The 26,743-nt window shown below is 47.5% G+C and overlaps 1 protein-coding gene across 9 annotated transcripts in view; it reads left to right on the forward strand.

The window, feature by feature from the left end:
• Ablim1 (actin binding LIM protein 1) overlaps nt 1-26,743 on the forward strand; it is a 301,455-nt gene that overhangs the window by 190,073 nt on the left and 84,639 nt on the right. For all 9 annotated transcript variants that reach the window (XM_052763481.1, XM_052763488.1, XM_052763483.1 and 6 more), the window contains exons 5-6: nt 11,648-11,774; nt 13,297-13,390. In XM_052763481.1, the coding sequence (XP_052619441.1) occupies nt 11,648-11,774; nt 13,297-13,390 (221 nt within the window). The remainder of the gene's footprint in view (nt 1-11,647; nt 11,775-13,296; nt 13,391-26,743) is intronic.

The raw sequence follows: 26,743 nt of genomic DNA on the forward strand, positions 1-26,743 counted from the left end.
GGTCATACTCAAGGTCACTCAAGCCCTCTACTGACAGGTGAGGGCAGATGCCAGTGTTCTGACCCCTGGGTTTTTGTTCTCTCTTTTGCTTTATCTAATACTCTCAATTGTTTAGTTTAAGGAAACTGAAACAGATTCTTCTGAAATGGCTTCCACTTGCCTCAAGCCATGCAGCTTGGGAACATGCTCCATTGTGTGGCCATAGCTCTACCAAAATGAGAAATACATATATATTTGAGACAGGGTCTCATGTAAGCCCAGGTTGGCCTTGAACTCCCTATGTAACCAAAGATGATCTTGAATTCCTGATCTTTCTGCCTCCATCTCCAAATACTGGGATTGCAGGCATGCACTACCACATTTGACAGATTTTTTTTTCCTTTTAGGAAAATACAATATTTTTATTAATCCTTTGAGAATTTCATACATACATACATATGTGAAAATTGATCATTTTCACCTCTCCACTCCTTTCCGTAACTCCCCCTACATCCACCCCTCCTAACTTCATGCCATATCCTCCTCCTCCTTCTGGGGAAGGAGTAGGGTATAGATGTCCCATTGATGGCTGAACACCCCACAGACATTTAATCTATGCCTTTTGACCAGTTTGTGAGTGTCTGCTTTAACTAATGTCCACTGAACTTCTCTGGTAAGGTCTGAGTACTGCACTAATTTATGAGTATAGAGATACAAATTTGATAGGCAATATGGTACTGTGTCCATTTAGCAGAAGAGTAACAGTAAATTCTCCCATGGAGCCTATGAGCTCCCAGCCATGATTTTTCAGCCAGATTTACAGTAGCAGGCTGTGGGCAGAAGTTTCTGTCCCATAGCACTCCCAAATAAATACACTGAGGCTTAATATTAATTACAAATGCTTGACCAATATCTCAGGCTTGTTACTAACTAACTCTTACGTTTATGTTAACCCATATTTCTTATCTGTGCTTTACCATGTGACTTGGTACCTTTTCTCAGTATGGCACACCTTTCTGCGTCTGCTCAAGACTCCAGACTCTGCCCTTCTTCCTCCCAGCATTCTCAGTTTGGCCCTCCCACCTAACCTTATCCTGTTCAACTTCTTCTGTTGTCCAGTCAGCTTCTTTATTAAGCCAACCACAGTGACAAATATTCACCCAGTGTAAAGGAATATTCCACACCAGGCGTGCATTTCCTCCTGTGGAGTGAGCCTTGAAGCCAGTCACGAAGCACAGTTGGTTACTCCCACAGCATTCATGCCACTGTAGCACTCACGGGCACATCTTGCTGCTCATAGGTCATAGCTCACAGGGTTCACAGCTGGGTAAGATTTTTGGTGACTTTTCTGCCATGGAGCCATGCACAGCCTCTTGCCGTCCTATGAAAGCCACATCTAATGGATTCTAATTTTTATTCTACCTTATATTCAAGTATGAAAATGTTACAATGAAACTCATTGTTTTGTACAATTAACAGACGCCAATATAAAACTTTTGGATACATCTATGTCTTCTCTTTTTGTATGACATTCATGTTATATTCATAAAACTTTTAATTAAGTATAAAAATGTAACCAGTTAAAAAACATCTACAGAACGAGATCCAGGACAGGCTCCAAAGCTACACAGAGAAACCCTGTCTCGAAAAACAAAACAAAATTATATTTTAATACTAGTTTTAACCATAATTGCTTATGTACAAATTGTTGAGCCACATTTAATTTTCTCCTCTGCTTCCACTAATGAAATCCATTTCTCTGCGACTGCCTCATCCATTTTTATTTTTAAGATGTTCCCATCTATTTAGACAAGTACCAAAAGGTATTGATAGGTGTTGTGACCATCTGTGAAGGAGAGCCTTTATATCTGGGCACACACGTGCAGAGTCCCCACACTAAGCAGGCCCACAGAGTCTAGAGTAATGGGAATTTTCAGCAACTTTCTGAATGTCGTTGGCACATAATTAGAAGACATTTGGTTGCTATTTGTAGTTCTCCAAGAATTGCTCAACTTCAAAACTATTCTGCTGTGACAGCCATTCCTATCTTAAAAAAAAAAAAAAGACTTTTTATACTTGGCAAGAGGCTTCCTGAGAAGCAGGGCCTGACTTTCCTTTAGTGTGAAACTCCCCATGGTTACCGTTCACAGCCTCTGTGGGCTCCATCAGCGAGCCACGGCCTCTCTCGACTTCAGGCTGGAGGCTCTGAGCCACGGCCACATTGCATGGTCTGTGGCTGGTTTTTTCTGATCACTGAGTAGGAAGCAAAGACTGCAGGAGATTGGCAGAGGCCAGGAGAGGGGAGAATACAAAATAATCTGTCTCCGCACTTCTTCCACAAGGGTAAAAGAATTCTTACCCTTGGTCTGACTTGTTTTCTGAGCGTTCACATGGTGTTTAGGGTGTGCCAGGAATGCTACTTTATTGCCCCAAATTAGTTACAAGCACTCTACATGTTCTCAGATGGAGGTGATAACAAAAGGCACGCGTAGGGCTGTGGGGACATTATAATTAAACTCCTTCACTAGCTGATTCACGCCTCTTAAAAGCCTGATGGACAGAAGGACAGTCCTGCCCTCCAAGCCTCATGCCACTCCATCCTTCTGAGTTTACTGGCCACTAGATTCCCATGGGTTAGAGTCAGAGAGCCAGATGAGCATTTCCTCACAGCTCCTGTCTATTTCAGGCACCCAAGCAGGAGTGGGCGGCTGTCTACATTCAGCCTTCCACCCCAAAGGGTGTCTAGCTGGAGTCTGATTGTGCGTGGGTTTGGTGGATTGGCATGAGAGGTGCCCACGCAAATGCACCCAAGCCCGTCTTTCTGTTTTTCCTGTATACAGACCGCTCTAGAGCACCATTATTCTCCTTGCAGTTGGAACTCCCACAGGTCGCAGGACGTGCTGCGGTTGGACAGAACTGAAATCGGTTCAGACAGAGTTGTGTGTTCGCTCTCCAGGGGGAGGAAGACATTCTCGGTGGTTTGACTTTTCTTCTCCGTGCATCAGCTTTTCATAGTTGCGAGATAATTTTCAGCTGTCTTTATGTTCCCTCTGAAAACACGTACGCAGGTTGGGAGGGGATTGTTGAACTTTTGCCTGGGCAAGGCCCTGGCTCTGCTGTTCCCTCTACACCTCTACCTGTCTGTCCCCAATGACCCTGCCCCTGGATGGACGGAGAGTGGGGCTCCTTCACAGGGTTACATGAGTAACTGCTGCAGAATCCTGGCTAGTTATGATTTACAGTCCTAATAACAAGTTCCTGTGCAGGCGATGATTTCTGGATTGTCATGGCATCTCTCCAGTTTTGTAAGTTTGCCCATTTTCATCTGTTTTTCATGACAGATGCCTTATCCATTCACATGAAAGGTGGCCTAGTGGCATGGCTCAGCAGATAATGCTGCACAGGTATGAGAACCCAAGTTCAAATCCCCAGAACCCATAGAAAGCTGGGCACGGACTCTTAATGAATTGGAAGGAAGCCTGGCCCTACGAATACTAAGACCCACACCTAAGCCAGCTAAAGGAGAGAGTCACCTTGAGAAGTCACGTGCTGCTTGTGGTAGTCTGTGAACACGGCTTAAAGGATTGGAACTGGAGGTCTGACAGGCACAATACAATTCGTCCCTGTTTATGAAAACTCTGACCAAAGTAGCCCCAGGTCCGTAAGCCTCTGTCACAGGGAAGAAAGATGGGCTGGGGTGCCTGTGCCAATTCCATCTTTGAGGACTTAGCTGGTGGCCGCTGCCACAGCTGCCCTCAGCTGCCCTGAAAAGGCTGACAATGTGTTGCTGACATGGGCCACCAAAGTGTGTTTGCTGCGCTGTATTGTCTTCCAAAGACAACAAGAAACTCCACTTAAAATAGCCGGTCAGAGGCTGCTCCGACTTGTGATGTTTCCACTGTGGTTATCAAGGTGGCAAAGGGCACAGCTGACCTCAGCAGGGGACAGTTACAGAAGGTCTAGTTCAAGGTTGTTTACTCAGGCAACACATAAGCCTTTCGAAATCACTCTGTGTCATTTTTAGCTTCCACGATTAAGTCATTAATAGCACTGAGACCCCTTTTCCACAGAGTGGGAGTGCACAGGACCTGCGTGGAATACATGACTCCCCGACCCAGTTACGCATCTTCTGATCTCATGGTGCTTTTCTGCCTAATGGCAGTATAGTGTCCAGAAGTTTTAGAACCACTTAAAAAATAATTTCCTGGGCTAGAGAGATGGCTCAGCAGTTAAGCCAGCTTGCTACCTTGCAGAAGACCCCAGTTCAGTTCCCAGCACCCATGTCAGGCGGCTCACAACCGTTTGCAACTCCAGCTCCAAGGATCTGACACCCACTGGCCCCCATGAGCACATGCACGCACATGGTACACATAAACTTGCACACTCACATACATAGACACATAAACAAATATAATCTTGAAATAATCCCCAAATAGTGCTCAGCCTTACGGACGTGTCGCTTTGCATTCTGGGTTGTGCTCTGTCTTGTCTATTCAGTTTCACTTGTTTGTTTCTGAGGCTGGGTTTTGCTGTGTAGCCCAGGCTGGCCTGGAACTCTAGAACTCTAGGTCATTCTTCCTGCTTCTACCTCCTGAGCTGTGACGCCACAGGCGATGGCACCACCATGCCTGACTCTCCCTGGCTCTTGTTGATCCTGTCCCCATGGCATTTGCTAAGACACATAAAAGGGAAACTATGGACTCACTGGTTTAAATAAGAAACATGGATTTGGACCAGCCATTATTTGTCAACTCCCAGGTGTCTAATTTGGGACCTGGCAACATCCCTTTGCTTGGATGAAGGTAAAGGTCAGCATCCAGCAATACCCACTTGATAGACAGACGTGACAAATGATGGTGGAGACTTTTAATTAAGGGAAGATTTTCAAATACCTTAAGGATGTTGAAACTCTGGGCCAGCTCTGATGAAAAAGAATATAAGGAAAATCTAGATTATTTTCATCTCAAAAGTAAGGACCTGTGTTGGTTTGCTTTCTATTATCATGATAAACACCATGACTAAAGGCAACTTGGGGAGACAGATTAGAGTCCATTGTTGAGGGAAGTGAGGGCAGGACTCAAGGCAGGAACCTGGAGGCAGGGACTGAAGCAGAGACCATGGAGGAGGCTGCTTGCTGGCTTGCTCTCCATGGCTTGCTGAGCCCATCCTCAGACCTGTCGGTGGCACCGCCCACAGTAGGCCAGGCCTTCCCACATCAGTCACTAATCAGGAAAATGTCCCACGGACTTGCCCACAAGCCAGTCTGATGGAAGCTGTTTCTCCGTTGAGGTTCCGTCTTCCCAGAGGACTCCAGCTTGTATCAAGTTGAAACAAAACAAAACAAAACTGTCAGCACAGGACCTCTGAAGGCCAGTTTAGAAACCAGGAAGTACTCAGTCGTTATAGCATGAGACGAGTGACTTCTGACACTAGGACCCTCGGGAGGCACAGCACCATAGCAAACGGGAGCTGGGTGTCCTGTGCACAACAGAGAGTCACTTAGTGCCCCAGCAGCTGTTCTCATGAAGGAATCGCATGGCAAAGTGCAGAAGACAGCTTGTGGGCAGCCTAGTATCTACCAGCACCTGACCCTTCCACATAACTCTCTCTCTCTCTCTCTCTCTCTCTCTCTCTCTCTCTCTCTCTCTCTCTCTCTCTCAGAATAACTTTCTCTCAAACTCTTCCATTACCATTTTATTTCAGAAGTCCATGCTCTGTTAAAACAATAGAATTTATTAAAAACTTAAAACCTTGTATTAGCCAAACCTCGGAACTTAAATTTGTACTTTTTCCCTTGAAAGGCACATGATCATCTCAATAGATGCAGAGAAGGATTTTGACAAAATCCAACATCCTTCTTGATAAAAGCCCCGCCTACAGTAGGGCTGGAGGAAGTATACTTCGATATAGTAAACGCAATATAAACAAACCTACAGCCAGCGTCAGCCTAAAAGGAGAAACAAGTGAAGTTTCTCGTTAAGATTGGGGTCATGGCAGGGTTGTCAGGTGTTTCTGCCCCTGTTCACTGTTTGCTGGAAGTCTTCAGCAGAGCAACAAGGCAGTGATTGCCACATTCTGCAAAGTGGCAGGACCCAAAATTAACATGTAAAAACAGTCACCTTTCCATGCAGCAATAACAGTCACACTGAGACTTCACCAGTCCATAGCCACACAGATGACCCTCCTTAAACTAAAGGGGGAAAATATCAAAGTATGAGTCCATGGATCTGGAAAAGGGGCAGGTAGATCCATGCTCCCTCCTGGATCTCACTTGCAGATTTCTGAGGTAAGTGGGCAATAGGAGCAGATTCTTCTGTCATTAAAAAGTCCTACAAGGATGTTCTCAGCACCCAGGGTGTTGTGTTCTGTACTGATGCATTTAAAAAAAAAATCTGAAACTCTAGGAAGGGGTCCCAGTCTGTGTGCCAGGAAGCTCCCATCTTAGATATCTGTGGGTGGAAGAGGCCTCCACCTTCCTGAGTGACCACAGGTGTGTAGAAAGCAGCAGTCTGAGACGGTGGGGATGCTGGGTAATTTTGTTCCCTGCTCCACGGCTTTGTGCACTCAGCCTTCTTTTCCAGAGAAACATCTCAACAGACTCACACATCCTTCCTGAGAACCAGATGTCTTTTCCATCAACTTAAATCCTTCTAAAGCCCAGGTGTTTGTGATCCTCTGCCAAAAAGAGTGAAGGCAAATGGGCAGAATCCCCATTGTTAGGGCTTTTATCGCCTTTGAACAAAATGCTTTAAAATTCGAGCCAGGTGTGGACCTGAGCGTCAGTTTAACTTGTTCGTGAACAGCCAGAGCCCTGCTCTGCTCTGGCTCTTGGTGTCAGGAGTGAAGGTCCTGAGGCACCGGGCTGGCCGTTCAGGGTTTGTTCTCTTTCCCTATCTGGTCATTGTTTCCCTTTGGCCAGTCACCAGTGGACCTTACGTCCTTGATGCTGCTCTATAGTCACCTATTTCTGACATTGACAGTCATCCCAGCACCCAGCACCAACTTTCTATATTTATCAGCAGCTGCTTTGGTGATGTGGAAACAATTTCCTCAACCACTGGAAAAAAAGAGTGAAGCTGGAGAGTAGGACATGCTGTTCTTCATGGAAGAGCCTCGTTGGGTTGAGCAGGAAGAAGAGAACCATCCAGCACAAACCTTTTGCTGCCCCTTGTCCATTTCCACAGCCTGATGTCTGGCTGAAATCCATAGCTTTGTACAGAGGGCAGTGGGTTGTTGCTGTGGAATATACCAGAATACTCAGCCAGCTGGTGATATTGTCTTATCTGAGAGACATCTCTGTTGGGTTTGTTTGGTGTGTGTCTTAAAGCTTGGGCTGAAAGGAACTTAGCTCTCGGCCCTCCTTCTCACTCACTCTTGCTTACTGGCTGGGCTCAGGCACCTGGATGACCTGTTCTGTTTTTCAGGAGGCAATGGGCAGGGCATGGTGGTCTCAATGGTTTAGACCAGAGGCTCCCGGACTGCAAGGCATTATGGGCTAAATAATCGTAAAGGCTAAATGGCAGTATGTGTGCACAGCCCTGCCTGCGCCTCAGCCCTCAGGCAGGTGATGGGGGCAGTTCATTCTTCCCAAGTTTTGTCTCAACTTCTTTCATGGCTCTGTGACAGGTGGGTATCAGGGTGCCAGGAGAGAGAGCAAGAGCGAGCTGAGATTAAGAAACCCAGGGTTTAGTCTTAGCTCTGGCCCCTAACCAAGGAAGGAGGGAGGGTGTCGCCTGGCTCCCCTGTACCAGGCCTGGTGCTGTGCAGAGAACCTTGAAATGTAGCACAGCAAGTGGTTATTATCAGTAGCTCACAGATGAGGGAATGAAGGTTGGAAGATGGTCAGGAGCTGAAGTCTTCCCGGCTCTCCAGCCTTCCTCAGTCACCCATTTTCTTGGTCCTTCTGCTTCCCGCAGTAAACTGTGGCAAACTCTGGTGGCCTCGCTAAGTCCAATCATCTCCAACTGTAGAACCAAAAAGCCATCTTTGAAATTTATTTTGTTAAAAAAAAAAAAAAAAAAGTTCCAAGCATCGTCCGTCTTCAAATCGTTGCTGCCACCTAGTGGGGATTATCAGAAACAAAGGGAAATCTCAGCTCTCAAGTTCCCACGTCATTGTGGGAAGGGCTTAACTATGAAGACAGTGGGAAAGGTTCAGAGGATGCCAGGGATTGCGGGGAGGAGGATGAATAGGCAGGTGCTGTAGGAGTGTTGAAGCTGTTCTGCTGTTCAGTGTGATGCTATAATCCGCGATGCCATTTTAAACCTGTCCAAACACAGATCAGCCGTGGATGCTGGTGGTACTGATGCATCCATCGGTCAGCGTGTGTCAGCAAGAGCAGGTACCACCCTGGTGGTTGATGTTGGGAGTGGTGCAGGTGAAGCACATCGGGTGAAGTATATGGGCAATCTCTCTCCTCTCTCAATTTTCCTGTGAAATTAAAACTTCTTTAAACACAGTGAATTCCTTTTTAATTTAAAATAAAAGGGGCTATAGAATGGGAGTAGATGAGTATGTGCATATGTGTGCAAGTGTGTGTGTGTGTGTGTGTGTGTGTGTGTGTGTGTGTGTGTGTGTGTGTGTGTGTACACCAGAGGTCAATGTCAGGTGTCTTCCTCTAGAGCTTTCAATATACTTTTTGAGACCAGATCTCTAACTGAGCCGGGAGCTCAAGTTGCATGGACTGTGGCCGGAGAGTTCTGGGGATCTGTCTGTTTCTTTCCCTGTCCCTCTGGCCAGGGTTATAAGTGGATACCACCCACACTGGGCTCTTGCATGGGTGCTGAGGTTTGGACCTCAGGCCAGCATGGCAGGCATCTTGCTGGCTGAGCCATCTCCCCGATTCTAGTGCCCTTTAAAACTGCTCATTTGTCTTAACCTCCACACTGTGTTCCTTCCACTTACTGGGCATTTGGTAAAATACTTCTTATTACTTTAGAGTCATTTTGTACACACACAGTTTAGAATGGCCCATACTTTAACAAATTCTTATCCAGCAGCTGGAGAGATGGTTCAGGGTTTAAAAGCATGTAATGCTCTTACAAAGGACTCGGGTTTTGTTCTCAGCACCCGTATCAGGCAGCATCCTACCTGTAACTCCAGATCCCGGGGATCCCATGCTCTTGGGCCCCTACGTGTACCTGCACATATGTGGTACACATAAACTCAGCTAGGTGCACATATACATAGAAGTAAATAAATCTTTAAAAAGGGAATTCTAATCCTAATATTCTGAATTTATATTTTAACTTTATAGATACATATTTTCAATTTTTCACATTTTAGTGGTTAAGAAAACAACACAGATTGTAGGAGCAGACGAGTGAAGCCATCCTCCACAGTGGGCAGTTTCTTAAGAATTTATGGTTTTCTCCAGAAACATTCTATTCTGGGAAAGGAACACCCACGCCCCTTTCTGCACCAGGGTTCTTTTTAAAGTACATTGAGTTAGAAAGCACACACACACACACACACACACACACACACACACACACACAGAGAGAGAGAGAGAAAGAGAGAGAGAGAGAGAGAGAGAGAGAGAGAGAGAGAGAGAGAGAGAGAGAGAGCACTAGGGGAGAGGGGAACTTTTGCAAATGTATTTATATAGTAAAAATTTGGACATGAATTGTTGGGTCTAAAGCCAATTTAACACCTGCTGGCCAAGATGCCCAGAAACACCTGTGGTCAAAGAAACAGGAAGTTAAGTTGCTGAGGCAAGGAGGGACCCATAGGAACCAGAGCCATCTCTGGATGGATTCAGGGAGTATGTTCAGGGTTGTGGCTTGAGCAGGGTCACTCCAGGGAGACAGGTTGGTGATCAGGGTCTGGGAGGAGAGGGGAGGCTAGTCTAGAAGTACCCTTGCCAAAGGAGGCAGTTACAGGTGAGTCGGAAGAGGGGGCTGTTCGGCCGCTCTGTACGGGTCATGTCTCTGTCTTATTCTGAACGTGGCCACTGAGTGGCCTTGCCTGGACACTGCTTTTTCCCATTAGTCTTGTTTGTTAGGACACAGTGGCCAAACAGCTGGTGGTGCTTGCTGCTCTTTTCTCAGATACATGGATTTTGAATGTTTGTTGATGTTACATTACAAATAACTTCTGTTTACATGTTTCTGGGTTAACACATATGTATTCACTTCCCTAACATTGTGGAGTATGAAATAATCTACATGATCACAGCAACTCTAGTAACAGCAAATATTATTAAAGGACCACTTTTGACAGGCAGGATCCAGGTGTAGGACCAGACCAGCTAATCCCAATGCTCATACTCAGCCATATTGTGATGGTCAATATTGATTGATAGCTTGACAGGATCTAGACTACCTAAGGAGACAGACCTCTGGGTATGACTGTGAGGGATTTTCTAGAATGGGTTGATTGAGGTGGAAAGATCCACCCTATTCCACGGCAGGGATCCTGAGCAACAGAAAAGGCTCAACTCCAGCCTTCTCCCTCTGCTCCCTGGCTGCAGTGTGACCCAGCATCTCCCTCCCTCTGCTCCCTGGCTGCAGTGTGACCCAGCATCTCCCTCCCTCTGCTCCCTGGCTGCAGTGTGACCCAGCATCTCCCTCCCTCTGCTCCCTGGCTGCAGTGTGACCCAGCATCTCCCTCCCTCTGCTCCCTGGCTGCAGTGTGACCCAGCATCTCCCTCCCTCTGCTCCCTGGCTGCAGTGTGACCCAGCATCTCCCTCCCTCTGCTCCCTGGCTGCAGTGTGACCCAGCATCTCCCTCTCTCTGCTCCCTGGCTGCAGTGTGACCCAGCATCTCCCTCTGCTCCCTGGCTGCAGTGTGACTCAGCATCTCCCTCTGCTCCCTGACTGCAGTGTGACCCAGCATCTCTCTCTGCTCCCTAGCTGCAGTGTGACCCAGCATCTCCCTCTGCTCCCTGGCTGCAGTGTGACCCAGCATCTCCCTCTGCTCCCTGGCTGCAGTGTGACCCAGCATCTCCCTCTGCTCCCTGGCTGCAGTGTGACCCAGCATCTCCCTCTGCTCCAGAGCTGCAGTGCGATGTGGCTAGCTGCCATGCCCTCCCTGCCACCAGGGGCAGTGTCGTCAAGATAAAGCTTTGCTTCCTTAAGTTATGTTTGCCAGGCTTTTTGTTACAGCAGTGAGAAAAGTAACTAACACACGTGTGTCTCAGGAATCTGCCAAGGACAGTTGAAGGCTAAGGAATTAAATCATTTAACCAATAGTCAAAAGGCTGGTTTAGGTAGATGGAGAAGTATAATCCTATTGCATAGATGTGGCTGATGGTCAGAGCTCCAGGAACCACACACAGTGGTGAGCAGGGCTCCCAGCACACATGCTGAGCTGATTCACATGTGCCCTCAATTAAATGAAAGTCTGTGAGTGCTTTCTCAATGTCCTAGCCAAGACGCTATAATTAAATGGCCTGTAGGCCAGCTGGACCCCAAAGGGTACCTAACTCCTGAGGATCTAAGAGGTGAAGGACATCCATCTGATAAGGTCCAATGAGGTTTGAGCAGCTGCCTTGCCACGTGAGGACAGGTCCTGGGGGATTTGCTGAAGAAGATTTTATACAGAGAAATGAAGCAATACTTGAGGACACAGTGGCTGGGAGATCAGGCTGCACTGTGGGTGGAGGGGTCGCCCCTCCTTGGATTTCGCAGGGGGATGGCGGTAACTGTGGGCTGCTGTTCTCTTCCAGACTGCGCTGGCTGTGGAAGGGACATTAAGAACGGGCAGGCACTGCTGGCCCTGGACAAGCAATGGCATTTGGGCTGCTTCAAGTGCAAGTCCTGCGGGAAGGTCCTTACCGGCGAGTACATCAGCAAGTAAGTCTGGGCCAGAGGGCACGGGGACCGGCTCCGCTCCCACGGGCCGCCTTTGACCTCCAGCATGCTGAAGTGCATCCCCATTTTGCATCAGTATGAACTTTTGCTATAAAATTTGTGGAAATAACTTGATTATTCTGCTTTTGCCGTGCTGTGGCCGCTGTAAACTTAATGGACTATTAATTGTGGCCCAATTTAATAATTAACAAAGCTCGCATAATGGTATACCCTGCCTTGTAGTCAGTTACGCTCCCAGCCATTTCTCCTTTGCTATTTTTGCCTTCTATGTGAAGCTAATAAAGTGTTCTTCTCCATGGTTTTAGGCATTCCCCCCAAACACATGTGATCTAGGCACTGAGCCTGCAAGACCGGAGCACACACTTACCTGTCAGGGTGAGGGGCCACATGGGATCAGAGAGCACCGGCGGTGGGTTAATTAGAGTTAGGCAAATCTGTGGGGTTTGGGTGGATTTTCCGTTTGTTTGTTTGGTTTTTAATGTGCTCTGGTAATGAGGAAGAATCTACTGCTCCATCTTTTTATGCCTTTTGAAAATTTCCCCAACCAGGGAACGAGCATATAGCTGGGTGAGAGAGCTTAGGCCCCGGAGAGCGGAAGGCCTGGGCTGGGTCTCCAAAACAGACTGGATGTAGTTCCGTGGGGAGAGTAGTTGCCTAGCATGCACATACGCTGGATCTGATCTAGTCCTGGATGAAACTGGGTGTGGTCATAAAAACTGTAACCACAGCACTCGGATGACCTTGGCTTCTTAGAGAGTTGGAGGCTACCCTGGCTACATCTGACCCTGTCTCAAAGGTCAAAAACAAGAATCCAGTTATATTAAATAACTAATTCAATCGTAGTTAATGAATTTAATTTTATAAATCCATGAAACAATTGCAAAGATAGCTTGGCTCCCACAGCCCAAAAATATAGTTTCAAAGTAGGTCTGGGTCAAACTGAAACACTCAGGGAAGAGACTGAAGATCTCTGCGAATGACTGTGACTGGCAGCCCAAGCCAGAGAAGTGTCTGGCTTTTAAATGACATTGAAGATTGTAGGTGATAAGTACAGTGGCCCCTCACCTGGCTTTTTAACTGTTCTACATAATAACACTCGAGAAATGGACACTTCACTGTGCTCTGAGGTCAAGGCCTACTGCTGCGCTGAACCATGTTCCAAACCCTCAGAGCCAGGGAGAGCTGAGCTGAGACGTTTGAAGGCTGTGGGGAGGCCCTGCTGGGCCTGTGAGTCTGATAAGGTGGTGTGGGAAGGGAGGTAAGGTGCCCCGGGCCTCTCGGGCACAGATGAATGCTGGGCTCCTCTGAGGATTGTCTGGGCTGCCAAGAGAGGAACAGTACAGGGTTTCTGCTCCTTAGTTCTGTGACAGCCAAGAAAGTGGCCATGGTAACTGTGCGGGGGTTTCCTGGGTTTTGTCTGGCTAGCCTGGAGAACTGCCGTTTGCTCTCTGGCCTGTGGCTTTGGTGTCCTCCCATGGCCTGAGCCCATGGCTTTGTCTTTCAGGGATGGCTCCCCATACTGTGAAAAGGACTACCAGGGACTCTTTGGAGTGAAGTGTGAAGCCTGTCACCAGTTTATCACAGGAAAAGTCCTAGAGGTAAGTGACAGAGGGCCCCCTCAGACTGCTGCTGCTCTCCTCACAGCCCTTCATGCCTCTTGTCTTGGGGGACCCACGTGCTCTGCTGCCCTCAACACCAAATGTCAAGGGGAGCTTGGAATGAGGGAGAATTCAAAGGAAAAGGGGGTAGACTTCACTGGGAGCTAAGCAGACATTCTTTTCTTAGAAGAGGAGGGTGTCAGACCCTCTGTTTACGCCTGTGTTTGGACATGTGTGTTTGCCTGTGTAGACCCCAGCAGCTCAGTCAGAGCTGAGAGAGGAAGGGAAGGAGCTGCCTTCCCTGCCCTTAGAAAGCCACATCTGCTGTGAGGCAGAGAACCCCGTGACCGAGCTGAAGGAAGCCTGTCAAATTCAGGTGCGACTGCTCCCAGCCAGACCTTTGTTCTGCTTCCTCAGCAGCTAATGTGCCAGCACCTGCCTCCGGGCTGAGCTAACTCTCTGAGGTGAGAGAGGCTGCAGCTAGGAATTCTGGGATTACAGTTCAGAGAAAACCCTGTTTCTCACGGACCTCTGAGGTGTCAGTCAAGCTGGAGGGGAAAGGAGCAGTTGCCACACACACATGTCCTCTCTCTGGGGTGGGGAATGTGGGCAGAACAGGCAGAACCAGGAAGCCCGGTGGCTTTAGCCTGCCGACCTACCAGCCCATCATGTGGTTCCCTCAGGGGCCGATGCCATATAGCCAGTAGAGTACATTTCAGGGACACGGGGCATTTATCCTGCGAGTCCTTAAGGTGTTTCTGGGCCATTCTGGGGGATATCACAACAAAGGTTAAGAAAACCTCCCCGATCCCCTCTACCAGCTCTTCCCGTGGAACATAGCGGGGTCCCCGTGGACTCTGCACGTGTTTGTCCAGAGGAGAGAGGAAGTGACTGTCGTTAAGTGGAGTTGCCCAGTTTGCAAGGACACAGGACACACAAGAACAGAAAAAGAGCGTGCCATGGGCATAGCACTGGAGAAGGCAGGGGTGGGTGTGCTTGGGGGTGGGGGAGGGACCTTCCAGGGTCACATTCTGAATTCTGGGGGCTTTGTCAGGAGAAATGGGAAGGCATGTGTGTGCTGTGGCCGCAGAGTCATAGGATGATGTCGGGGTGCTCTGGAGAGAATAGATGGGCGTATTCAAACACGTGTGTATGCACATTTCCCACCACACTGTTGACAGTACAGGGAGAGGAGCTACTCAGTTATGCCCCAGAAGATGCCCACATAAACAAAATGGGTTATTTTGTAGCCTTAAGGGAAGCAGTGCTACCCACTATACCATGGGCAAACCCTAAGTGAAGGAAGGCAGATGGTGGGCAGGGAGCATTTGACCAGACCACCCAGACATGGAGCGCCTCCCAGAAGGCCACAACTGTGCCATACCTAATGCTTAGCAACAGAAAGTGGACAGAGGTTGGATGGGGCTGGAGAGAAAGGGATCATGACTTCTTACGGGACGCGGTTTCCATTAAGCAAATGCTTTGGAACTAGGTGGAAGAGGGGTGTCTCAGCAGCATTGATAATTCACCAGGTGCCGCTGGATGGCTGGTTTTAAAATGCTGAATTTTAGAATACATGAACTTTGCCTTGAATCTAAAGTTTAACAAACCAGGAAGGGCATAAGGGTGCTGTAAAGAAAGAGAGGTGGGAAGATCCAGAACTCGGTACCCAACTTTAAGATCACATGTTAGCAGTAGTAGAATCAACCGTTTTTACAGTCCTTGTGTGGAAATGTGTTCCCCAAAGGAGTTGGGAAGAAAAAAGCCTGTGTGATTTTCTCTGTGTGTGTGTGTGTGTGTGTGTGTGTGTGTGTGTGTGTGTGTGTATGTGTGTGTGTGTGTGTGTTCACATTTACTTTGACAGCTGAAGGAAGGAATCTATAAAATACAATTGCATCCCAGAACATGCCATTTTAAAGACATGCTGGTCCCTCCATGTTTTCTCTCTCAGTCTGGAGTCTGAGTAGAGGCTGCAAAGGCCTCGTCCCAAATTGCCTTCAGGAGTCAGGGAAGGCGTGAGCGTTTAGAGCTTGGGGGTGTTCCGTTCAAAGCCTCCAGCATCCGTCAGCCTGGGAGTAGTTTGCACATTCAGCTTAGATTCAGGGTCCGCCCAGCAGGCTCCGTCATCTGCAGATGGGTGTGTAACCAGAAGAATGTCCTGCAGGGGTTAGCACAAGTCATGTGACTGCTAGTGAGTCACTGGGCTTGGTCACCGAGAGAAAGCAGGGCCAGCCTCATTCCCTGGCACTGTGGATGAACCATGCTAAGTGTATAAACCTTGTCTTCACTTTAAATTCATTTTATCCATACATCAGGAGTTTATTTTCTGCATGGGCCGCAACCATAGTGACTTTAAACAATTTATTCTCTCAGTTTAGAGTCTAGACATTTGTAACAATGTATCATCCAGGCCATTGTTCTCTCAAATGCCAGAGGAATGGTTGGTCCTGATCTCCCCAGTCTCTAGCTCCTGGCATGCTTTGGCTTGCGTCTGTCTGTCCGCATCTCTCCAGATTCACCACCTACCTACCTTTTCAGCATCACTTCTCTCTCCCAGCTGCCCTCCTGCCTTTCTCCTAAAAGGGCATTTATCATCTCATGGAAGGCCGTGCCCATCACTCAAATAGTCTCCTCAAGGCCTTAATGACATCTCTAAAGACCCTTTCCAAATAAGTTAATACTCCCCCCCCCCAGGACTCTCTGTGAGGGTATCATATGCTCACCCCAGTCTAGGAAACCAGGAGTCGCCCCAGTATCAAAGTGGAAGGGCCGGTTGTAGGGGAGCCGAGGCCCCTGCGTGCGTGCGGTTCCCCTCGAGGCACCGTGCCTTCAAGGGCCCCAGGACAGTCTGTCCAGGTACCCCTGTGTCTGCGTCTCCTGGAGATCTTCCTCTCGCAGACATGGAGCCTTTGGAACAACATCCTGCCCTCACCTCTGTCAGTTCCTTTTGAGTTTTTAAAACATGGTCTGGGGACAGGGTCTCACATAGCCCAGGCTAGCCTCAAGCTTGCTATGTAGCTGAGGATAGCCTTAAATTGTGAATGCTCCACTGCCATCTCCCAGATGCTGGGATGACGGGAGTGGATCAGCTCGCCTGGGGGATGTGGTGCTGGGGGATCAAACTCAAGGTCATGTGTGCTAGACAAGCACTGTACCAGCTGAGTCACCCCCCCAGCCCACCCCACAGAGCTGTGACCCTCACGCCTTTCTTCAGCCTGAGGGGAGGGGGTAAGCAGAGCCCAGGTGAGTTCATGAGAAGGTGACAAGGAACCTCGGATCTACTCTTGTCTGGAGCTCACCCACTGGGGACCTTGGGCAAGCCTCTCAATGTCCAAGTTTCATCTCTGCTTTCATTAATGGAGGCCATTAAATTATGCACATAAATCCAAGACTCGGGTGGGTGCTTGACTCCCAGAGCCCTTGTGTTTTCTAGCATGGAGTTCTCCAAGGCCTCAGAGTCTGTGGCTCACTTTGTCTGGAGATACCTTCTGGAGACTGGCCTGTCATGTCCGGGCACACAGACTTGTGTTGTGCCTCTCTTCATTGTCACTAACTTCCCGTTACTCTTCAACAGCGACGCTGTCTTTGGGAGCAGTCTTGTTGTAAATGGTGTGTCTTTAAACGGTTCTCAAGGCCTGTGAGATGGCTCCGTGGGTAAAGCCGCCTGTTGCTGGACCTGCTGGCTGAGTTAGATCTATGGGACCCACATAGTGGAAGGAGAGAATTCTACATGCGTGCCCCTATGACACAAAAAATAAGTGAATAAAAATGTAACAGCTTTCTTAAAGTATTTACTAATTGACCTATATATCCAAAGGGCATTCTGAAGATGGCTATGGCCTGCCTCTTAATTAAGAAGTCCAGGAGCAAATTAGAGTGAGACATTAGGGTTTATTGATCACCTCCTACCTCCAGTCCCTTCTTTGAACTCTCCTTGGAATCAGCTTTGCCTGTTCCTTCTCCACATTTCTGTCCACCCCCACCCCCACTCAGGTGGCTCAGGTCAGTCGCGGGTGTCAGTGGGTGTGGGACTTCCCTTTGCTGCAAATCTCCCTCATCTTTGGTGGCTGCCTCCCAGAGAGCCCTTTTCTGGATGCTGAACATCACCTGCGTCCTGAAGAAGCAACCGCAAACAAACTGTAAACAAAGTCTTCAGAGCAAAGGGAAAGGTGTTTGTCCTGTGTCCCCTCCTTCAGTCCTGGGCTCCCCCATCTCTCCTTCTGTCTAATGCCATCCCTGACACCCCACCACCCCGGGAGACCCGTCTCACTGCTCACTCTCTTGGTTCATTTGAAACAAACAGCCCCAGCCATTGTTCCGTGCCTGTGTTCCTTCCCTAAGGAGACACCTGCAGGCTGCTGTCCCCAGGGACATTCTTCTGTCCCTTCTGGAAGGAGCCAGGCAGAAGCTGTGTCCTGGTTCTCACCACAGGGGTGGGAAACAGTCTCTGCTGTCCTTGCTTAGGTCACCCAGGCTTCCCTTTCCTGGTCTTCCTCCCATCAGTCAACACCTGCTGGTTGAATCTGGTCTTTCCAGAATGTGTGGTGATGCCTGTTTTCTTGGGGCACTGTTGGGGACCGTGTGCTACTATCTGAAAGAGCTGCTGAAGAATCTGGCCCTAGTGAGACTCCATTAGGGCCCCCTGCCTCTCCGCGTAAACCTGTAGGGCCCCGTCCTGGCTTGCTGGGTTAATTTGGATGGGATTTAGGCTTGCTTTTAAACCCCTCCTGCTCAGCTCCTGGTATGTGGGAAATGGAGTCATAACAGGATTCAGTCAAATCCTTTCCCTGGATTCTCTAAAGGATTAAAACCAGTGGTTTTGTTTTAGCTGGCTTTTTAACTGATTAAAAAACTGCTTTTTCACAAAGGAGTGGGGGTAAATGCTTAAGTCACATTAGAAACTTGTCCCATCCTTTTTGGTTGTGGGTATTTTAGGCAGGTTTTGTCACACCATGAGCTGGTCTTGCTTTGGACTAGCCTGTCACCCAGGGAGAGAAACATAGGCTATCTCATGGCATTCACACAACAGGTCTGGTCGTCACCTTCATGCTTTGCAGAAAAGAATGTGACGTGCCAAGCCCTTCCTTTCTTGTTCCTTGTGTCAGCACAGGCACGGCAGGAGTGACAATGGTCCGCCCTGTCTGACCTGCCTGTTCTGTCTTCAGACCAATTTGGGCTCTCTCTTTTTTTTTTTTTTAAACTTTTTATGGGCACAAATATTTTTGAGAATTGGGGAAGGGAAAAGGATCAAGTCTCTCTGTTGATGTTCTGTGACCCAGGGGATAGGGAGCCACCACGGTGTCCTGACTTTTTATAATATTTTTTAACATTTACAAGTGATCTCATAAATATTTAATTCTCACAGCAGGCCTGTAAAGTGGTCAAGGCCGTCACTACTGACCTCCATTTATAGAAGAAACTACCTCGTGCTGGGAATCTGGAACTAATTAGCAACAGACTGAAATTAGAAAACAGGTCTCTTGATTCTCAGAAGATGGGGACACGTGGGAGCACGTACACATTCATGCACAGTCTCATAATTGGCCTTGCAGTGTATCGTGCTGAAGAAGCTAAATTACTGCTCCTGCTGGAGTGAGCGGCCGTCTCGTTAGTCATCCCGTTACACCTGCGCTCAAGACACACGTTTGCTATTTCATGGTTTTTACCATGTGTGATGTCCCCGTGCTCACGGTCTGTTGTGTTTCCGTGGACTCAGACCTAAGGGTGTTTTGACTTAGTCAGCTGTAGGCTACCAGGCCACCTGGCATGGCCGTCAGAAAATAATGCAGGTAAATAATGATGTCTCCAGCCCGAGGGCTCATTTTCTTCACAGAGCTCTGTCCGGGATTCTTCCCGGATTCACAGATATTCTGGAAGATCTCAGGAGACAAGATGAAAACAGGACACTGGTCACGCCCCCTCATTCTAGACTATTGATGGATGGCTAGAACTAGAAAAATGGCTTCCTATTTTTGATTCTTCTTTGGAGGTGGGGTCTTGCTGTGTTGCCCAAGATGGACTTGAACTGATGGGTTCAAGCAGTGTGTCCACCTCAGTTTCAGGAATAGGGGGACCATAGGATGCTACTATTCTACCACACCTGGCTTGAAATGGTTTCATTGTAAATGGGTTAAGCAGATGGCAGTATACCCACATAATGGAATATTACCTGGCCGTGTAAAAGAATGAAATACTGATTCGTATTACACCATGAATAAAACTTGAAAACACTCAAAGTTAAGGAAAGAAACAAGTCACAAAAGATCGTGGGTCCTATGATTGTTTGTGTGACTATGTAGAACAGGCAAATGCACAGAGACAGAAAGCCATTTCATGGTTTCCAGGACTGGGAGGAGAAGGAAGTGGGCAGTGTCTGGTGATGGGCTTTTTGGTTTGGCGGGGAGGGGAGGAGAGCTGAAAACATCCCAGAGGTAGACAGTGGTAATAATTGCATGATTTTGTCAATATATTACAAAATGCTGAAGTGTGTATTTTAATAATGTGAATTTTGTGATACCTAATTTGCATCTCCCCGTGAATGTATACATATGCGTGTGTATAAACAAACGTATCTGCTCCCTTTACAAAGACATAGGATGACAGTTGGGATACTGTTACTCTGTGTCTACAAATGACTCTGGAATTTTAAAAGGACAAAAAGAAACACACACTTAGATATACACACACATCACATGAACACACACACACACACACCCTGGCCGGATCAGTCGCCATCTTTCCTGCCTGTGCTCTATCTTTCTCCCACTGTCATTCACTCACAGTTTAACCAGGCAGGCCTGAGAGCAGAAAGGCACAAAAACGAGGGTCACATTGACAACGTGTTTGCCGATGTCGTCATCTCTGTAGCCCAGGCTGGCTTGAACTTGCTGATGTCATCTCTGTAGCCCAGGCTGGCTTGAACTTGCTGATGTCATCTCTGTAGCCCAGGCTGGCTTGAACTTGCTGATGTCATCTCTGTAGCCCAGGCTGGCTTGAACTTGCTGATGTCATCTTTGTAGCCCAGGCTGGCTTGAACTTGCTGATGTCATCTTTGTAGCCCAGGCTGACTTGAACTTGCTGCCGACTGGCCAGTGCTGGGTTCTTTCTCACTGTGGGAAGCTAAACTCGGGTTCTCTCTGGAGCCACTGGGCCCTTGATCCTGGAGGAGGCGGCGACTGATGTCAAGTCTTGAATGGAAAGTGACCTTGAGTTTAAACTCAACACAGGGCCTGTGCTGTGTCCATCCTGACACTGTTCCCAAAGAATAGCTTCACCCCTTCCTTCTCAGCAGTGGAGTTGCCCCACTTGGAGTATATCACTCAACATGGTGAATGGCTTGAGGAAAACGTGTCTGGCCTCTACCCCCACCCCAAACCACTCACTGTCTCTCTGGCATTGACTCTGGCGGAAGTGTGTTGCCCGGGGAACCAAAGACTGTTCACAGCAGTAAAGATTTGATATTTATGGAAAACTCACCCCATTTCCTGTTAGAACAAATGAGGAGCTTCCTTGTCCGGAAATGGCAGTTTGAAAAGAATTTGTATTTATCTTGAGTTGAAAAGATGTTTTGTTTTTGAGAGTGATTTTTAACTTCAGAGAGTTAAGTCAATTGGACATTTTCCTTACCTTTCTTTGATTTTAAACATATGATTTGAGTTTACTGTTTAGTTTAAGTCACATTATTATAAAACAATGCACTGTTTTCTTATCTGACTCCATCAGGTTTTAAGCTTAAGAACTGTTATTTAAAACTATTTCCATGCCAGCATGTTGATACACACTTTAAATCCTAGGACTTTGGGTAGAGGGGCAGGCAGATCTCTGAGTTCAAGGCCAACTATTGTTGTTTTACTCTTTCTGGGGTCCTGCCACCCAGCTCCCAAATAAATCACACACAGACTCTTATTCTTACTCATGAATGCCTGGCCTTAGCTTGGCTTAGTTTCTAGCCACCTTCCCTTAACTTTATTATCCCATCTACCTTTTGCCTCTGGGCTTTTCCTTTTCTCTAACTTCTGTAAATCTTACTCTTACTCCATGGCTGGCTGTGTAGCTGAGTGGCTGGCCCTGATGTCCTCCTCCTCCTCTGGCTACCTCTCTTCCTCCCAGATTTTAACTATTTATTCTCTCTGCCTGCCAGCCCCACCTGTTTCTCTCTCCTGCCTCACTATTGGCCATTCAGCTCTTTATTAGACCATCAGGTGTTTTAGATAGGCACAGTAACACAGCTTCACAGAGTTAAACAAATGCAGCATAAACAAAAGTAACACACCTTAAAATAATATTCTACAACACCAACCTGGTCTACATAAAGAGTTCCAGAAACCAGGGCTACATAGAAGACTGTCTCAAAATGCTGAGGGAGGGAAGGAAGACTATAGAGATATGGCTTTGCAGTTAAGAGCACTGGCTGCTCCTCCAAAGGACCCAGCTAAAATCCACAGCACTGTCATAGTGATTCTTAAATGTCTGTAACTCCAATGCCAGGGAGATATGATGCCCTCTTCTGGCCTTTGCAGGCATTGCATATGTGTGGTTGTGGTTTGAAAGAAAATGTTCCCCGAAGGGAGTGGCACTATTAGGAGGTATGGCTTTGTTGGAGCAGGTGTGGCCTTGTTGGAGGAAGTGTGTCACTGTGGAGGTGGGCTTTGAGGTCTTGTATATGCTTAAGCTATAGTGTCTCAGACCACTTCCTGTTGCCTGCAAGTCAAGATGTAGGACACTTAGCTCCTTCTCCAGCACCATTATGATAATTGACTAGATGTAAATGTAAAAATGTAAGCTACCCCAATTGAATGTTTTTCCTTTGTAAGAATTGCCATGGTCATGGTGTCTCTTCACAGCAATAGAAACCCTAACTAAGACAGAGACTAGCACTATTTGGATTTAATAAGGTAAGCTGAATTTTGAGGTTCAGTGGGAACCATTCTCTTTTGGAAAGAGTATCCCCATGAATCACTTGGAACTGCCAAGCAGGTCAAGGATGGCATATCCACACCCGTCACTACCAGCCTGCCTCCTCTGCTGGGCATTTTGTCTGTGCAATGCCCTCCCCTTCTTAAGAGCTTGTGACACAAAAGATGTTTCCTCAGGTGACCTACCCGGTGACCTCCGTGCCATCTTGGCCTTGTGTGTTTGTCCATGTCACCTCTTTGCACAAGTGTGTCTAATTTGTGAAGATCACACCATCCGAAGCTCACCCAGAGGGTTGCTGCAGGAGGGATGGGAGCATTTGGTCCCCTGGACCAGCCAGTCATCCTGGCCTCCTCTCTAGTCTCTCTTGCACTGGAAGCAGGCTCCTCCCACTGTGTTACACCTCACTTGCTGACTTCCTGGATGCTGTGACTTCCTGCCTTTTGTCGTGCCAATCCAGCAGATGGCCCTGGTCCTGGGCTGCCAGCTAGCCCGGAGGGAAGGGGTTTGGGCCATAGCCCATCAAGCCTGGCAGCAATGAACAGGTGCAGGAATTCCTTCCCCTAAAAGCAGACTTTGGAGCTGGCTTACAAACTGTTCATTGTAGCATGAATGTTAAAGAGTCTTATTAATAAAATCAAACCTGAGCCAGGTAATGGGGTGAACACTGGAAGGTCAGAGAGACAGAACAAGTCACAGCTAATCTCACCTGGCCAACTTCTCAGCTGGTCCTGTTTCCTCAGACTGGAAGCTTCTGTATCCTCATCCCAATGGCTCTCAGCTGAACTGCTGCTCAAAATCCTGAATGCTTAACCAGCCAAATGCCTCCTAACCAGCCAAATGCCTCTAGTTTCTGGTCTTCTCGCCTTATAAACCTTTCTGCTTTCTACCACCACTCCCTGGGATTAAAGGCTCCTTTCTGGGATTAAAGGCGTGAGTCACCATGCCTGGCTGTTTCCAATGCGGCCTTGAACTCACAGAGATCCAGAGGGATTTCTCCCTCTGGAGTGCTAGGATTAAAGGCGTGTGCTTAACATTTTCTAGCCTAAGTATCTTGTGGCTTTTCTGTTCTCTGACCCCAGATAAGTTTATTAAGGTACACAATATTTTGGGGAACACAATACCACCACAGTTCATAAGCTCTGTAACCCAGTGGTTCTCAACCTTCCTAATGCTACGACCCCTTAACACAGTCCTCAGGTTGTGGTGACCCCAACCACAAAATTATTCTCATTGCTACTTCGTAACTGTAATTCTGCTACTGTTATGAATCATAACGTACATATCTGTGTTTTCTGGTGGTCTTAGGTGACCCCTGTGAAAGGGTCATTTGACCCCCAAAGGGGTCTCAACAGACACATTGTAGCCAAATGTAAGGCTGTATGCATCTTGGAAACAGAAGTAGAATCTAGAACCTGGGGACTTGGTGTCACTCAGCAGTGAGGAAGGAAGACGAGGGCGGTTGTGTGACACACACTTCAGAGTCCATCCCTTTGGCTGTACTGGGAGCTGATCGCTTAGGCTTTGCCCTCAGTGCCCTCAGCTAAAGTGGGGATAATAAGAATTACTTCCGATGGACATACCTCAGATAAGGAGTGAGCTGTCTGAGGCACTATCTGCCATACTGGGCCTCATGGGATGTTTTTGTGGTTTGTTGATTGTTCATTTCTTGCACGTACAAAGGAAGGGACAAATTCTGTAAAGGCCAATAGCTTTAATAAGCCTGTGTGCCTTCTTAATAAGATTGGCTCCTCCTCCTACCCTACTCTATTTACTCCTGAGGTGGTTATGTGTGATGACTTACAATGCGCCATTAAGAAGTTGGAGCAAGGGGTTGGAGAGCTGGCTCAGCAGTTAAGAGCACTGGCTGCTTTTCCAAAGGACCCGTGTTCAATTCCTAGCACCCACATGGTGGCTCACAACTGTCTGTAACTGCAGTTCCAGGGGATCTGACACCTTCACATCAATACACATAAAATAAAAGCTAGATAAATTATAAAGAAGAAGTAGGAGAATGAGGGGGAGGGAGAGGAAGAAGAAGAAGAAGAAGAAGAAGAAGAAGAAGAAGAAGAAGAAGAAGAAGAAGAAGAAGAAGTTGTTGAAACGAAGGCTCAGCAGTTAAGACCACTGGCTGCTCTTCCATAAGACCCAGGTTCTGTTCCCAGCACCCACATGGTGACTCACAACTGCCTGTTGCTCCAGTTCCAGGGACCAGCATTTTCTTTTGGGACTCCTCCCTGTACATGGTGCCCATAAACACATGCAGGAAAATACACATGCATATAAAATAAGTAACTTTTAAATTCGGTTACCAGCCATGATGATGCTTGAAAATGAAAATCCCTTAAACTGCTTAACTTGAGATTTCACATGCATCAATGCCCACGAGCTCAGTCTCTCATTGTTCCAAAGAGTATTTTCTATTAGTCTTCATCAGCATCTCGCAGCTAGCAATGTGATAGTGAATGATTCATTTTCACATTATGAATTTCCCTATGGCCTTCAGCCACAGACGTGAAAGATCACATGCCCCCAACTTTCTCAGCACCCCGCATGTAAAACAAACAGCTCTTAGTTGCTTTCCTGCCCATTAATGTTCCTCTCCTCACCCTCCTGAGTCTAATCTGTTTAAGCATCAGCTTCCACAGTCTTCTTGCTGCCCTACAGGTCTGTCCTCCATAATGCTGGTGCATCAACCTGACAGGCCTGTATTCATGGTGATGATGACAGATATCGAGGGTGACAATGAAGAGGTCGCTTGACTCCTTTGCTTCTTCAACCTTGGCTTCAGCACTGAGTGTCCTTGGAGCAGGTTTAGCCAGCTACTCGGTGACTGATACTTGTTCTATGTATGCAGAATTCCCCGTGTCAAGAATGATTCGGTGATCTTTGGGGACTTTATGGAATTAGGGGCCGTCATCACAGCCAAGTTTCTCAACTTTTCTGTCACCTCTCAGGTTCTGCCTTTGACTGGGTTCTCCTCATCTGCTTTCTCCAAATCATGTCCACTGACGAGAACGGGGGCTGTGGCCTGTTGGAAAGGCAGTTTGTAGCGACACGTCAAAGCCTGCCCACCCCTGGACGTTACTTGAGTCTCCAAACTCCACATGGCAGTGACTTCTTTTATCCTTTTCGTGAGGAAACTCCCAAATTTGGATTTTTTTTTCTCTGTAAACCCAACCCAAGATCCCAGAGGTGGTTAAATGAGTAATTTCTGGACAAGAAACAGATAACACACGTTTAGGTGAGGTGGCAAGGTTGAAGATGGATCAGGAGTAAGCCCAACTCTAATGCCAAGGTTGCTTACGGCCATGTGACTGGGGCCCAGATAAGAAAGGGCAGGTTCCTTCACTCTCCTGACAAGCCTTTGGCTGCTTTTTGTGTCCCAAGCTAGAGGTGCTAGGACTACAAGGTTAAAAGAATCATCTCCAATCCCAGGTGTGAGAGAGTCACCTGGATGTCATATGTACAGTATGAATTTCCAGTGCAATGTATGGTTCATGTCCATTATCAACAATAGCGTGCGTGCACTTACCATGCAATGGATCAATCTCATGTTAAGTGCTGTCACCATGACAAATGTGTGTGTGTGCCCGCGTGTGTGTTGTACTGCTGCCTATGGGACTAGACTTGGAGTTTCAGGTGGTTGTGAACCGGGACATGGGTACTGGAATCCAACTGGAGAAAGCGGCATCTGAGTGGTCTCTCCAGCCCTCTGTCAGTTCTCAGACTCTACCCCAGAGAGCCTGCTGAGGGGGTTCGGGCAGAGGCCTGGGGGAGTACTGCTGTAATGATGGGTAGGATGCCCACAGATGTCCCTGTAATGGAGGGTTTTGACTTTTTCAAAGAAAAACACACTTGTGCTCTGGCGAACATGCCTGTAATTATTAGAATGTACAACTAATAGCTTTATCTTTGTGTCATAAGCTCAGATACGTTGCCAAAACTTTTATATTTCTTCAGCAGTGGTTGGGACTCTTTCCAACCAGCTTAGAGAGATTCCATAGGTACAGAAAAGGGTCTTTTGATACGCCTGTCATTATGACCCAGTAATCTCTCTGCTTTTCCCTAAGTCATCTTAGTCTTGTTGAAAATGACCATAGTTACGGCAGAGTCTTGCCTCCGTCCTGAGGAAGGGTCCTTAAATGGGAGCTGCTTCCTCCTAGGAGATTCTCCTGCTTCTACTACTTTGCTGCTTGTTCACGTGAGCCCATGACCTCACTTTACACCACAGGTTCATCTGAGACTGCTGAAGAACGCTTTAGTTGAAAATGAGATAATATATATATAAACTGCTCAGAGCATAGTAGTCATTTAGCACCCCCAACACACACACACACACACACACACACACACACACACACACACACACACACACACACACAGCACAGTATAGGGCTCAGCAGGTGAAAGCCTTGCTGCCAAGCCTGATGATGGTGG

Source organism: Peromyscus californicus, unplaced genomic scaffold, assembly GCF_007827085.1.
Source record: "Peromyscus californicus insignis strain IS unplaced genomic scaffold, ASM782708v3 Scaffold_4__1_contigs__length_199733344, whole genome shotgun sequence".
NCBI classification, from domain to species: domain Eukaryota; kingdom Metazoa; phylum Chordata; class Mammalia; order Rodentia; family Cricetidae; genus Peromyscus; species Peromyscus californicus.